Source organism: Schistocerca nitens, chromosome 2 (genome assembly GCF_023898315.1).
Source record: "Schistocerca nitens isolate TAMUIC-IGC-003100 chromosome 2, iqSchNite1.1, whole genome shotgun sequence".
Classification (NCBI taxonomy): domain Eukaryota; kingdom Metazoa; phylum Arthropoda; class Insecta; order Orthoptera; family Acrididae; genus Schistocerca; species Schistocerca nitens.
Genome location: NC_064615.1, coordinates 307502885 through 307516806, shown reverse-complemented (window position 1 = coordinate 307516806; position 13922 = coordinate 307502885). Strand labels below are relative to the sequence as shown.

At 42.3% G+C, this 13922-nt stretch overlaps 1 protein-coding gene across 1 annotated transcript; it reads left to right on the top strand.

Annotated features, from left to right (window-relative positions):
• Nucleotides 1-4381: 4381 nt before the first annotated feature.
• On the top strand, nucleotides 4382-12984 carry LOC126235002 (uncharacterized). Its single transcript, XM_049943739.1, has 2 exons — nucleotides 4382-4571; nucleotides 12722-12984. Exons 1-2 carry the CDS (start codon nucleotides 4385-4387, stop codon nucleotides 12982-12984), a joined length of 450 nt encoding a protein of 149 aa, XP_049799696.1. The 5' UTR covers nucleotides 4382-4384.
• Nucleotides 12985-13922: the final 938 nt, after the last annotated feature.

Sequence of the window (13922 nt, the reverse complement as noted above, 5' to 3'; positions counted from 1 at the left end):
TGCATGCAAATACTCAACAATGAAAGAAATCCACACAGAACCTACACTATTATGCCAGCTGTTTATGCAATAATCAGTAACCGTCGCACGATACAAAATTACAGTAACTGAAAACAAAATTTTAAGTTAATTGCCTGAAAAAAGTACAATATTAGTAAAATTAGTGACGCGATGTTTTTGCTTTCGAGAAATCGACCAGTATCTGACTACGTATTATCAAAAGAACTATCCTGGAAGATAGGTCGACAAATTATTACTTTATTATTTTTCTCCTGTTTTTAATTTAATTATTTCTTTGGCTGTTTGAGTAATTTTCCCTTACTAAGTTCCTCCGTATATTTTGTTACTCTTTGATGTTAAGACCAACTTTACAGAACCTAATTTGAACTGAACTGTCACTGATCTGAATGTAGCTTGACTTTGCATTAAATGCCTAACGGAATTAAAACAATTATCTGGTCCTAAATAAAATTTCCACTTACCTCGCGTCTTCACAACATTGTTGCAGATTTGTCGAAAGCACAGCAGCAGACAGCAAGCAGTCGGCGGCTAAGCTAGATTCCTGTTTCAAAATACATAGTCAAACTGTTGCCTGTGGTAATGCGTAATGATGAAGAGTGGGGTGGGGAGAGTAACTGTTCCAACAAAATGATAGGCCGAGATAACGATTTTAAAATGAAATATATATCCAAAAATACTGAATAATACTTCGAATTATCTTTAGACACAACACTGGTCTCAACAGTACCACGCTTAACATTGTGAACAATGATTCAGAAAAAGATACGTAGTTAACAGAGAATTTCTATAAAAAGAACCACAAAGATTATGTAGTTGCTATCAAATCCATGACTCAGGGAGGTAGTGTGATCTTTCTCTCAGCTCTGAGCAAGTTAAATAGCTGAAAATAATTACTGATGTCTGCGCAATGCTGCAGTCTCACCTAGAAACATCTTCTCTCCAAAAATAACGACAGTATTCAATATTTTTATCCCTTTCATTTTCAATGTACTCGTCGTAAATATCCTTGCTATCCTTTCTTCATCCAACACATACAAGTCCGCGCAACACTCCTAAGTACACTACTGGCCATTAAAATTTCTACACCTAGAAGAAATGCAGATGATAAACGGGTATTCACTGGACAATTATATTGTACCAGAACTTACATGTGATTACATTTTCACGCAATTTGGGTGCATAGATCCTGAGAAATCTGTACCCAGAACAACCACCTCTGGCCGTAATAACGGTCTTGATACGCCTGGGTATTGAGTCAAACAGAGCTTGGATGACGTGTACAGGTACAGCTGCCCATGCAGCTTCAACACGTTACCACAGTTCATCAAGAGTAGTGACTGGAGTATTGTGATGAGCCAGTTGCTCGGCCACCATTGACCAAACGTTTTCAGTTGGTGAGAGATCTGGAGAATGTGCAGGCCAGGGCAGCAGTCGAACATTTTCTGTATCCAGAAAGGCCTGTACAGGACCTACAACATGCGGTCGTGCATTATCGTGCTGAAATGTAGGGTAGAGCCACGGGTCGTAATACATCTGAAATGTAACATCCACTATTCAAAGTGCCGTCAATGCGAACGAGACGTATAACCAATGGCACCCCATACCATCACGCCGGGAGATACGCCAGTATGGCGATGACGAATACACGCTTCCAATGTGCGTGCACCGCGATGTCGTCAAACACGGATGCAACCACCATGATGCTGTAAACAGAACCTGGATTCATCCGAAAAAATTACGTTTTGCCATTCGTGCACCGAGGTTCGTCGTTGAGTACACCATCTCAGGCGCTCCTGTCTGTGATTCAGCGTCAACGGTAACCGTAGCCATGGTCACCGAGCTGATAATCGATAGTTCGTGCAGATGGTTGTTTTCTTGCAAACGTCCCCATCTGTTGACTCAGGGATCGAGACGTGACTGCACGATCCGTTACAGCCATGTGGATAAGATGCCTGTCATCTCGACTGCTAGTGATACGAGGCCGTTGGGATCCAGCACGGCGTTCCGTATTACTCTCCTGAACCTACAGATTCCGTATTCTGCTAACAGTCATTGGATCTCAACCAACGCGAGCATCAAAGTCGCGGTACGATAAACCGCAATCGCGATAACATTACTCCAGGCAACGCCGGTCAACTGCTGTTTGTGTATGAGAAATCGGTTGGAAACTGTCCTCATGTCAGCACGTTGTAGGTGTCGCCACCAGCGCCAACCTTGTGTGAATGCTCTGAAAAGCTAATCATTTGAATATCACAGCATTGTCTTCCTGTCGGTTAAATTTCGCGTCTGTAGCACGTCATCTTCATGGTGTAGCAATTTTAATGGCCAGTAGTGTACGTTCGTCATCTACCACACTGCAACTAAGAATATACCAGACTGCCCAGAGGCAAAGCCTGTAGCACGGCAAGACCAAAGGTTGTTTATTAATATCGTAATTGCTCCCTCTCTCTCTCTCTCTGTCTCTCTGTCTCTCTCTCTCTGACTTGCGCATCGATGACGTACAAAAACCAAAATTACATGACCACTTTACACAGTTCCGAAAATAAAAAGGTTAGAAAAGTTAGTAATACTCGTTCTGCGCCGTAGTCTATTTCCACAGTTGCTCTGTTGATTCAAAACTTCCCTTTTCTCGAGGTTGGGAAGGGAGACAGGAGAGCAGCGAGAATGACGCGCGTTCTGTAGCGACTCCTTCGAGGAAAAGAGAAACTCTCGCCGTAGCAGGGGTGTTCCGGACTGGGGGAGCAGCTTTAAACCTCCCAGCCTCCTGCCTTCTCCCAGGCGCCGCCACGGCTTTGCTCACTCAACGAACGGGCGTCACACTGCAGTCTTCTTGCGGTCAGTTACCACCTCGTTGCATCACTGCGCATACTGTGTGCTGCGTGGCCACAGCGACACCTGATGGCACTTACTCTCGCCGTGGTCAACGATCTTGACGTTTCCCCTCATCGGAGTATTTCCTACATGATAATGACATTGTAATTCTGTCAGAGACAGCAAAGGACTTGGAAGAGCAGTTGAACGGAATGGATAGTGTCTTGAAAGGAGGATATAAGATGAACATCAACAAAAGCAAAACGAGGATAATGGAATGTAGTCGAATTAAGTAGGGTGATGCTGAGGGAATTAGATTAGGAAATGAGACACTTAAAGTAGTAAAGTAGTTTTGCTATTTGGGAAGCAAATTAAGAGATGATGGTCGAAGTAGAGAAGATATACAATGTAGACTGGCAATGGAAAGCAAAGCGTTTCTGAAGAAGAGAAATTTGTTAACATCGAGTATAGATTTATGTGTCAGGAAGTCGTTTCTGAAAGTATTTGTATGGATTGTAGCCATGTATGGAAGTGAAACATGGACGATATCTAGTTTGGACAAGAAGAGAATAGAAGCTTTAGAAATGTGGTGCTACAGAAGAATGCTGAAGATTAGATGGGTAGATCATATAACTAATGAGGAGGTATTGGTTCAAATGGTTCAAATGGCTCTGAGCACTATGGGACTTAACATCTGAGGTCATCAGTTCCCTTGAATGTACCACTACTTTAACCTAACTAACCTAAGGACATCACACACATCCATGCCCGAGGCAGGATTCGAACCTGCGACCGCAGCGGTCGCGCGCTGCCAGACTGAAGCGCCTTGAACCGCTCGGCCACACCGGCCGGCGAGGAGGTATTGAATAGGATTGGGGAGAGGAGAAGTTTGTGGCACAACTTGACCAGAAGAAGGGATCGGTTGGTAGGACATGTTCTGAGGCATCAAGGGATCACCAATTTAGTATTGGAGGGCAGCGTGGCGGGTAACAATTGTAGAGGTAGACCAAGAGATGAATACACTAAGTAGATTCAGAAGGATGTAGGTTGTAGTAGGTACTGGGAGATGAAGAAGCTTGTACAGGATACAGTAGCATGGAGAGCTGCATCAAACCAGTCTCAGGACTCAAGACCACAACAACAACACCAATTTTCATCATCAGTCATTGTGGTCAACAGTTTTGTTTTTACTATGAGTTCAGTTACTTACAGTATGTCAGTTCGTAATTCAGTACTAAATGCATTTATTGTGTGGGTATAATAGATCAGCATTTGTAGATCTCTCCCACAAGTCGGATCTGGCTCTCACCCTAAAAACATGTGGCGGACGTACTCATCAAACGAAAGAATACTTCTCTTTGAGTCTGTGTGTGGGCAGCTGGTCACGCTCAAAGCAAAAAGGAACACTGCTGCGAGTCGGACTGGAGACGTCGCGCATCCTGTGGTTTAATCTTCCTGCGGAAAGACATCCGTCACGCCTGTCGCTGTACTGAGGCTGCGCTGCCCGTGACCCGCACTGCGAGCGTGTCCATCTCACCATCGACAGCTGAGAATGCCTCTGGCGGAAGCAGCCGCGTTGATGCTGACTATAATGGTGGCGAACGACATCGCGTTGCTTGACTGTGTCTGCGGCCACCTCGCCCAACACTACGATAACATCTCCCACGACGACGATGAACTGAACAGCGTAGTCAGAGGCGGTGAAAAACTGATATGGGTGGCCTACTGTTCTGATGTGGGTAAGTACTCTTTCGCACAGTATGGGTTGACACTAAGCAGCCCCCCGTGCAGTTTTGAACCACTGAGCGGTGGATTGCCTTACATATGCCGTATCTCATTTTCAAACTTGTGGGTCAATGAATTTTGTCGAGCTGTTGCCAGAGAGGCGATGTCATGAAGTACGATTTAGAAAAGCTGTGTAATTGCCATCTTCGTTGAGCCCAATGCGTTATCCAGGAGTCTGAGTATAGGTGGAGGTGAGAGGCTGCCAAATACGACGAGTAGTTTCTACATTACCAGATCATCTTAGTGGAGATCTTGCGAGGTACATTCTCATAATAGCACCTTTCAGGTACCTCCTATAACTAGATTTTTTGCATAATTACAGAGATTCAGACATTACATACACATCATTTCAAAATGAATATAGCGATTACAAGAGGCTATAACTATTTAATACATGGCAAGGCAAGGCTTGAGAAACCCTAGAATATGCGACTTGAAGCGGGGCCCGCTACATGGGGAGCACCCTGCCTACACCGAGTCGTACAGCCCGGGGATTACGTGGAGAAGGGGGCACCAAACTTGCCTGACTGTAATTACAGTTATTAATGACCAAAATTCTTTTTTTCTATAGGAAATGTGAGGGAATGGCTCTAGGTCATTGGCCGTAATTGTAACATTATTCCAGTCCAGAAAACTCAAATTTTGCAAAATAAATAGCTGGTAGAGGCTCTCCCGAGAGTGGCCACCAAGTGATATGAAACTACGCAGTGGGCTATGGATCACGCCACGTGACTCAGACGGTCTTCAGACATGATCTTGTTGCAATCTCCGCTTTGTCTAGCAGCGTAAGTTCTTTTCCACTCACAACTGAATTACGTTTATTAATAGCAGATGTATCTTACTACGAAGCTCACAGTGCTTAATTGAAACAAGCATACTGTGAAGGCATCTTGATTTCACAGTCGACAGTGTTTAATACAAAAAGGAACTTACCATAGTGCAAGGAGATTTAAATGCTGAAGTAGGGAAGTAGGAGCTACTTAGTAAACTACTTCGCTCTCATGGTTTGGGCGAAAGGAATGATCGTGGAGATCGACTGATTCAGTTCTGTCAGGAAAATAGTTTGTTGTAATCAATACCTGCTTCGAACACTATCCACGAAGGCTTTACACCTGTAACTCACCAGATGGAATGTACCGTAATCTGATAGATTATTCCTGGACCAGCTTAAGATGGATATCGTCAGTTAAAAACATTAAGACTCTCTCTGGTGCCGACTGGGCACCGACCGTTAGCTTCTATTCGTGCACTGAGACTAAAACTGTCAAAATGTGAAGGTGCACCTCCAAAAGCAAGAAGGTTAGAGAAAAAGTCTGAAATTGAAATTTGTGTGAATCTAAGAAACACTTTCGATGAGTCAGTTAGATCCCGTGACATACGCAGAGAAATGGAATTTTCTGAAGGAGACATTAGTTAAAACAGCTAGGAAGCAGTCAATGACAACAAAAAAGTGAAGAATAAAAATAACTGGCTTACTAATGATCATTTGGCAAGATAAAGGGATTACAGGGAACTCAGCAGTACCTCAAGTTATCGCTCTAATACAGAGGAGCTGCTGAAGAGGCAAAAATAAATTCGACAATGAAAGATGTGAGAGAATTGAGAAACTCCGTGACTGCAATAAGACCATGTGCCTGTTCAATAAAATTAAGAAACCAACAAGATCCTTCGAACCAAAAGCTGGAAGAGCTGCGTAACGCACTAGCAGAAACGGGCGTTACTGGTCATCTTACTACAGTTATCAGAAATTTTTACTCTAATAGTGGACAGTAATCATACTATGCAAAACTATTTCAAGTCCTTTTGGATCATGTAAAGAAGTTAGATAGGAGAGCATTCTGTTAATGGTTTTATTTAACATCTATAGTAAATACGTTATGAGAAAAAGTCATCACTGGCTGAAATGTTGAGATCTGATTTGGAGGATGAAGAGTCAGTAATTTAAGATTTGTTGAGAACACCACACTTTGCGCAGAAACAGAAGCAGAAATGAAGGAACTACGAGGAACTACTGGACAAAGTTAAGAGAGAAAGCGAGAAACTTGGAATGTCAATTAATAAGAAAAACACAAAGATCATGATAATAGACAGCCACTACCAGCTACTTATGTAGTATCAGAATATGAAGAAGTGGAGCACTTTGTCTACCTGTGCTCAGTGGTTCAGAAAGAGGGTGGCTCTACACAGGAAATATGACATAGGATTGTTCTGGTTAGGGATGCTGCGTCGAATATGACACTGTTTCAGAAAGATCGAGCCCTGACCACACTAAATTCAGAGTCATGAAATTTATGTTTTTTTCAGTTTTCCTTTAGACGTAAACACTAGCTACTAAATTCGTTTTAACGATATCTGAACACTAGGAGCAACGAAACAGTGAAAGTATTGATCGACATCTGAAGACTCAGACTTGCCACAAAAGTATGTCATTACAGGGCAGTTCCTCCAAGTATTGCCTCGGACATTTAGCACTTCCACTGAGGCTGCTAGAAGATGCTGAACCTTCATGAAGGTGCTAGACGTAGAGAACTAGAAGAAACAACTGAACATAGCTACAGACTAGAGCAGAGTGAAAACGACTGTGGAGGAGGTAGGGTTGATATAGACTCAAGCTCCATCCACTAACTTGGTGGGAACAAGTAGGAATGCTTGTACGGGCGGGGGGGGGGGGGGGGGAGGGGGAGGACACTAATCACTAAGTTTGGACACACGATGGGTGTTGACTCACAGAACGCATAACAACCAGTTGTTCTTCTTCCAGGAACTCATTTTTCAGCATTCGCTAGTTCTGGGGATGGACATCGTTCACAAGGTCCATGTTCCAGGAATGTCTTTGGCAATGTTTACCAGTCCTCCCTGGAAAATTGGTTCTCAGCTACATTACCGCCAAGGTCAGTGTCCTGGTGTTTGCCATACAACTTTTCTCGAAGCCTTTGAAGCTGGTGCTTGTGTGTGGAGACAGAAAACAGAGCATTCTTTGTCGTTCTTTCTAGGCAGGTCTTTGAAGTTACCACTTCAGGTCTACTGGCTCAAACATTTCTGGGGATGGAGGGGTGATTGAAACGGGAAGACTCTCCTTCAGACAGCGTGCAGGAACTATATTGTTAGTGACTACTCTTTCCAGGAAATGTCTTTTATGCAACAAGTACAAGTCGACAGACCCCATCAAAGTGAGATTTATTCAGTGGCCACAAGATGACGACAAAGGAGTGCTGCTTGGATTAGATTAGATTAGTTTTTCGTTCCATAGATCCGTACTGAGGAGATCCTCGTGGATGTGGAACATGTCACTTTTATTTTTTTAAGCTGAAATAACAATACTAATAGTATGAGTATATACAATACATCATTTGTTTCTATTAAAAAAATCGTCAATGGAGTAGAATGAGTTGGCCGCTAGTATGTCTCTCAGGCTTCTCTTAAACTGATCTTTATTTGTAACTAAATTTTTTATGTTTGCTGGCAAATTATTGAAGATGAGTGTTCCTGAGTACTCGACCCCTTTTTGAACTCAAGTAAGTGCTTTCAAGTCCTGTATGTATGAACTGAGCTGTTTGTTGGAAGAAGAGATATATTATTTAGGGCAAATTTCATTAAGGAGTAAATATACTGAGAGGCAGTTGTTAGTATACCCAATTCTTTGAAGAGGTTTCTACAGGACGTCCGTGAATTTACTCCACAAATAATACGTATTACACGCTTTTGGACTCTGAAAACTTTTGTTTGACTTGAAGAGTTACCCTAAAATATTATACCACATGACGTTATGGAATGAAAATAGACAAAGTATGCAAGCTTTCTCATTTTTATGTCGTCTATGTCTGATAACACTCGAATTGCAAATACAGATTTGTTAAGGCGTTTCTGCAGTTCTGTGGTGTGCTCCTCCCAACTGAATTTATTATCAAGTTGTAATCCTAGGAATTTAAGACTGTCAACCTCTTCTAACCGCTCTTTTTCATACTTTATCCATATGCTGGGTGGAAACCTCTTACAGGTTCTGAATTGCATATAGTGAGTCTTTTCGAAGTTTAATGTCAGTGAGTTGGCTTTAAACCATTTATTAATATCTATGAAACTATCATTAGCAGATCCTTCTAGAACTACACTCGACATACTATTTATTGCAATACTTGTGTCATCTGCAAACAAAACGAACTCTGCTTCTGGCAGTGTAACTGATGAGAGATCATTAATGGACACAAGAAAAAGCAATGTCCCTAAAATGGATCCTTGTGGGACACCACATGAAATTTCTTCCCATTCTGATGATGACTGATGACTTAATTCACTACTCCCTTGCACTGACACGCTTTGTTTCCTGTTAGCGCAGTATGACTTGAACCATTTTGCAGTGCTGCCTGTGACACCATAGGATTCTAATTTATTTAAAAGAATGTTGTGGTTCACACTATCAAATGCCTTTGACAAATCACAGAAAATACCTGCTGCTTGTAATTTGTTATTCAATGAATTAAGTACATTTTCACTGTAGGTGTAAATAGCCTTCTCGATATCAGAACCCTTCAGAAATCCAAACTGTGTTCTCGATTATATGTTATTTGTGGTCAGATGGTTGAGAAGCTGCCTGTACATTACTTTTTCTAAAGTTTTTGAGAATGCTGGCAAAAGTGAAATCGGTCTGTAGTTTGATGGTATCTCTTTATCCCCTTTCTTGAATAGAGGCTTAAAATCTGCAGATTTTAGCCAGTCAGGAAATGTCCCAGTTATAATTGATTGGTTACACAAGTGACTTAGAATTGCACAAAACTCACAAGAACATGCCTTACTTAACTTCGTTGATATTTCATCGTAACCACTAGAATGCTTGGTTTTTAAAGATTTTATTGTGGAAGTTATTTCTTTTGGTGAAGTGAGTGACATATTCATGTACCTGAAGCTATTTGTAAAGCCTAGTTTCAGATATTCAAGGGCATTATTTACTGATCCTGACAATCCCATTCTATCAGTAACGGATATAAAGTACTTGTTAAATAGATTTATCACACTATACCCATCGGTTACTAATGTGTCATCTACCCTTAATGCTATTTGCTCCTGTTACTTTCTGGTTCAACCACTCTCCTGTTTCACTATATACCATATTGTTTTTATTTTGTTCCCTGACATTGCTATCTTGTTCTTGTAGTGCATTTGTTTAGATGTCTGAATTACGTTTTTAATAGTTTACAGTATTCCTTGTATTTAGCTTAATCATCAGCATTGGAGCTATTCTTGGTCGACAGGTACATTTATTCCTTGTGTAATCCGTGGTTTTATTATAGACTTCTGTTTAATTTCAGTCACTTTTAGAGGAAAACAGTTTTCAAACATGGTACTGACAGTGTTCATGAATGAGTTATATTTTTCATTCATGTCATGAGCACTACAAACATCTTTCGAGTTCATATTTTAGAGCAGTTTTCTAAAACACTCAATTTTTGGTTGATTGACTACTCTCCTGTACTCAGATTTAGCAGTCTTGATAATCTGCTTAGAATTTACATCTAAAACAAGGATCTGCATGTCATGATCTGATTACAGGTTTTATGTTATGATTTTGTTCCTTTGATTTGTCTATAAAAATGTTATCAATGGCTGTCCTTGAGCATTTAGTGATCCTAGTTGGAAAGCTTACAGTGTGAGTTAGATTGAAAGACAACATTACTAACTGCAGTAAATGTTTACTGGAAGATTGTATAAGAAAATCTGTATTAAAGTCACCAGCAATCAAAATTTCTTTGTTTCTTCCTGTTAAATAACCCAAAAAAGCTTATAGATGATTTATGAATAGATTATAATTTCCTGCAGGTGCTGGGTAGATAGTTACTATTATATAGGATCTGTTATGGAACTCTACTTCTGTTGCACATGCTTCTAGATGCTGCTCTAAACAGAATTTATTAATGTCAATGGCAGTTTTTAATAAATGTGGCAACTCCTCCTCCGCTCATATCTACTCTGCAGAAGTAGGAAGCTAGCTTAAATCCTGAAATGTCTAACATATCTATACCAGTGGTCACTTGATGTTCAGAGAGGCAGATTATGTCAATTTGGTTAGATGAATTCATTTCATCAATACAAATGAGTAGTTCATCAACTTTATTTCTGAGTTCCAGAATGTTCTGGTGTAATAAAGAAAACTGATACTGCATACTAATGGGATTATAACTGCTTTGGCGAAGATGAACTGGCAGTTTCTGATTACTTTGTGTTAAACATTGTTTAAATGGAGGCTGTATGTTAAAATCTGACTCCTGTTCATCTGTTTTCTCAAACTGAGTGTGTATACCAATCTCTCTTAAAACTCGTTTTCTTTCCCCCTTTCCCATCCTAAAAAAGGCATCCCTCTGACACCTGTGACCACTGGTATTTTACCACTTATGACAGTGTCCCCTCTTAAGTTTTCTGCAATCAACCCAGACAGTTTTCCCTTTCCTATTGAGGTGAAGGCCATGCCTAGTGTAGTCCCACATATCGATAGCATCTACAGGAATCAAACCAATATGGGACCCCATATCCGTCCCAAGCAGCCACTCCAACTACAAGTTCACCCTCCCGACGGAAGAGTTAAAATGAGGCCGATCATGGTGTCTCATCACAGACACACACAGATATGTCTGGGCTGAATTTATTTACTGTTTCGATTGTGACGTGTAGCAGTGTAATTGCATGTAGTGAATTGTTGGTGATAACGACAATTTCGCGGTTGTATTGCATGAGCTGTCGCAAAAAGCGACCTATTTTAATATTTAAGTAATTCTTGACATGTTGATAATTTTTTGAAGTATTTTACAACACTTCCCCTACGAAAATTAAATAAACAGCGAAGAATACGAGCTTTTTCCACCAAATGGAGAGCTTCACAGACATGTCTCTCAGAAATTGATTAAATAAAGAATATGCATTTTAATTTAACAAATAAACAATATATCAGAATGAGATTTTCACTCTGCAGCGGAGTGTGTACTGATATGAAACTTCCTGGCAGATTAAAACTGTGTGCCGGACCGAGACTCGAACTCGTGACCTTTGCCTTTCGCGGGCAAGTGCTCTACCAACTGAGATACCCAAACACGACTCAGGCCCCGTCCAAACAGCTTTACTTCTGCCAGTACCTCGTCTCCTATCTTCCAAACTTAACAGAAGCTAAGCCATGTCTCCGCAATATCCTTTCTTTCAGGAGTGCTAGTTATGCAAGGTTCGCAGAAGAGCTTCTGTTAAGTCTGGAAGGTAGGAGACGAGGTACTGGCAGAAGTAAAGCTGTTTGGACGGGGCGTGAGTCGTCCTTGGGTATCTCAGTTAGTAGACCACTTGCCCGCGAAAGGCAAAGGTCCCGAGTTCGAGTCTCGGTCCGGCACTCAGTTTTAATCTGCCAGAAATTTTAAACAATATATCCTCTGCAATGTAATTGAGACTGATTTCAATTTGTGTCAGGGTATCCTCCCAGTCGAACAGCTAAGTAGAAACTGAGATATTTTTCTCGCCAATTTTGTTCTGGGAGCGGCGGGGGTGGGGATGCGAGGTGAAAATCGGGAGGGGTTGGGGATTTTGCAGAGGGACAGGAATCCTCCAGTGGGGTGAGGATTTCCCAGAGGGGGAGGGTTCAATTAAAACATCAATATAATTAATTAATTAAATATCAAAATTGTGCCAGACCTCTCTTTATTCCCCTACTAAGCGATACAATGACGCCAGGAACTGAGTGTCCATGGGGACAATGAATACGACCGGAAAACCTTCACCCACCTCGGGGTCTCCAGACTTGTATTTATCCATTGGGATGCTGAAATCAGAACAGGGAGTCATCTGAAGAAACTGCTTGGAGACGGTGTCCCGCCACTGACTGTGTGCGCTTCCATCGCCTGACGCATCGAGGGAAGTCACGACAACGGTCGCTGTGCCGAGAGTCAACTCGAGTGCCGATCATTTGCCTGTCGAAACACGTGTTACACGTTGTGCCACGTGGACGTTTGTTGACTGCCGTTTTCATGCTGTCGCAAATTCAGGGGCGATTAGTGTTGGTGTAGGCAGAAGTAGTCAATGAAAACCTGTTCGAGCAGTCAGTGTGTAAACCTCGAGCTGAATGAACAACGTTTTGCAGATGGATATAAGCTGATCACACAGTGCGAGGCCGTCAAGACGCCGTCCGCCGCGTTGCCTATTGTTGCGCGTCTGGCGCAGAGCAGCTGGAGGGAAAGACAGCTGCCGCACGCGGAGCAGCAGCTGTGCGTTGAGTTGTTGGTGGCGATGCGCCGCCTCACGCTGCGGCAGGCCAGCCAAGTAGCCGGGGCCCTCCCGTGTGTCGTCCCCGCCGACTGCCTCGACTCGTGCCCAGTACAGGGGTACGTACGTCACAACCACTAACGCCACATCTGACGCTCTTCTCCTCTTCCTAAACCTCTTCTGTATTCTCTAACCTACTTTTCCTGTTTTCCGAGACTAATATTTGTCATTAAGCACACCTGATGACACACCGGTAAGCAACACAGTCCCTCTTGACAGCGTCTTTAGTGATGACAGCGGCCACTCGGCAGTCGACGAACGTGCCTCGAGGCAGACTTCCCACTCCACTATCTGTCTCCGTAGATTGCTGAAGGAGGCTCTTAACGCTTTGAAGGTGATGTTCAGAAAGTGAAGTCAGTTACTGTTTTGCCGAAAGAGACAGCTAACTTTATTAAAACTGAATGTAGATCGCTATTTTGCAGCCATGGAAATTTGTGGTAAGGTCTTACGTGACCAAACTGCGAAGGTCATCGGTCCCTAAGCATACGTACTACTTAATCTAAATTAAACTAACTTACGCTAAGGACAACACAAACACTCATTCGAACCTCCGACGGGGGAGCCGCGCGGACAGTGGCAAGATGCATTAGATCGCGCGGCTACCCTGTGTGGCTTGCAGCCATGTTAGCGGCAATTATTGAAAGTAAACTGTTATTAAAGATGACATCAGAAGTGCTATACTGGGACGTCGTTGGCACCTGTAACTCAGTTGCAAAGTCAACACAAAACTCCAGTAAGTACGAGGGTGAGTCAAACGAAAACCTTAAATTTGTATTAACAAATCGAAATTTCGCGCCGTTATCCTGTAAGTTGGTAAGCGGGCTACAAACAGCGTGCAGAATGGCCAGTAGGTGGCAGCATAGTGCAGATGCACACATACCGTAGCAGTATCACTATAAAGATGGCCGCCCCACTTGCGACTTGCACCAGGGGAGAGCAGCGTTCTGCTATTCGGTTTTTGCGTAGTGAAGGTGTGAAACCTATTGAAATTCATCGACAAATAAAGGTTCAGTACGGTG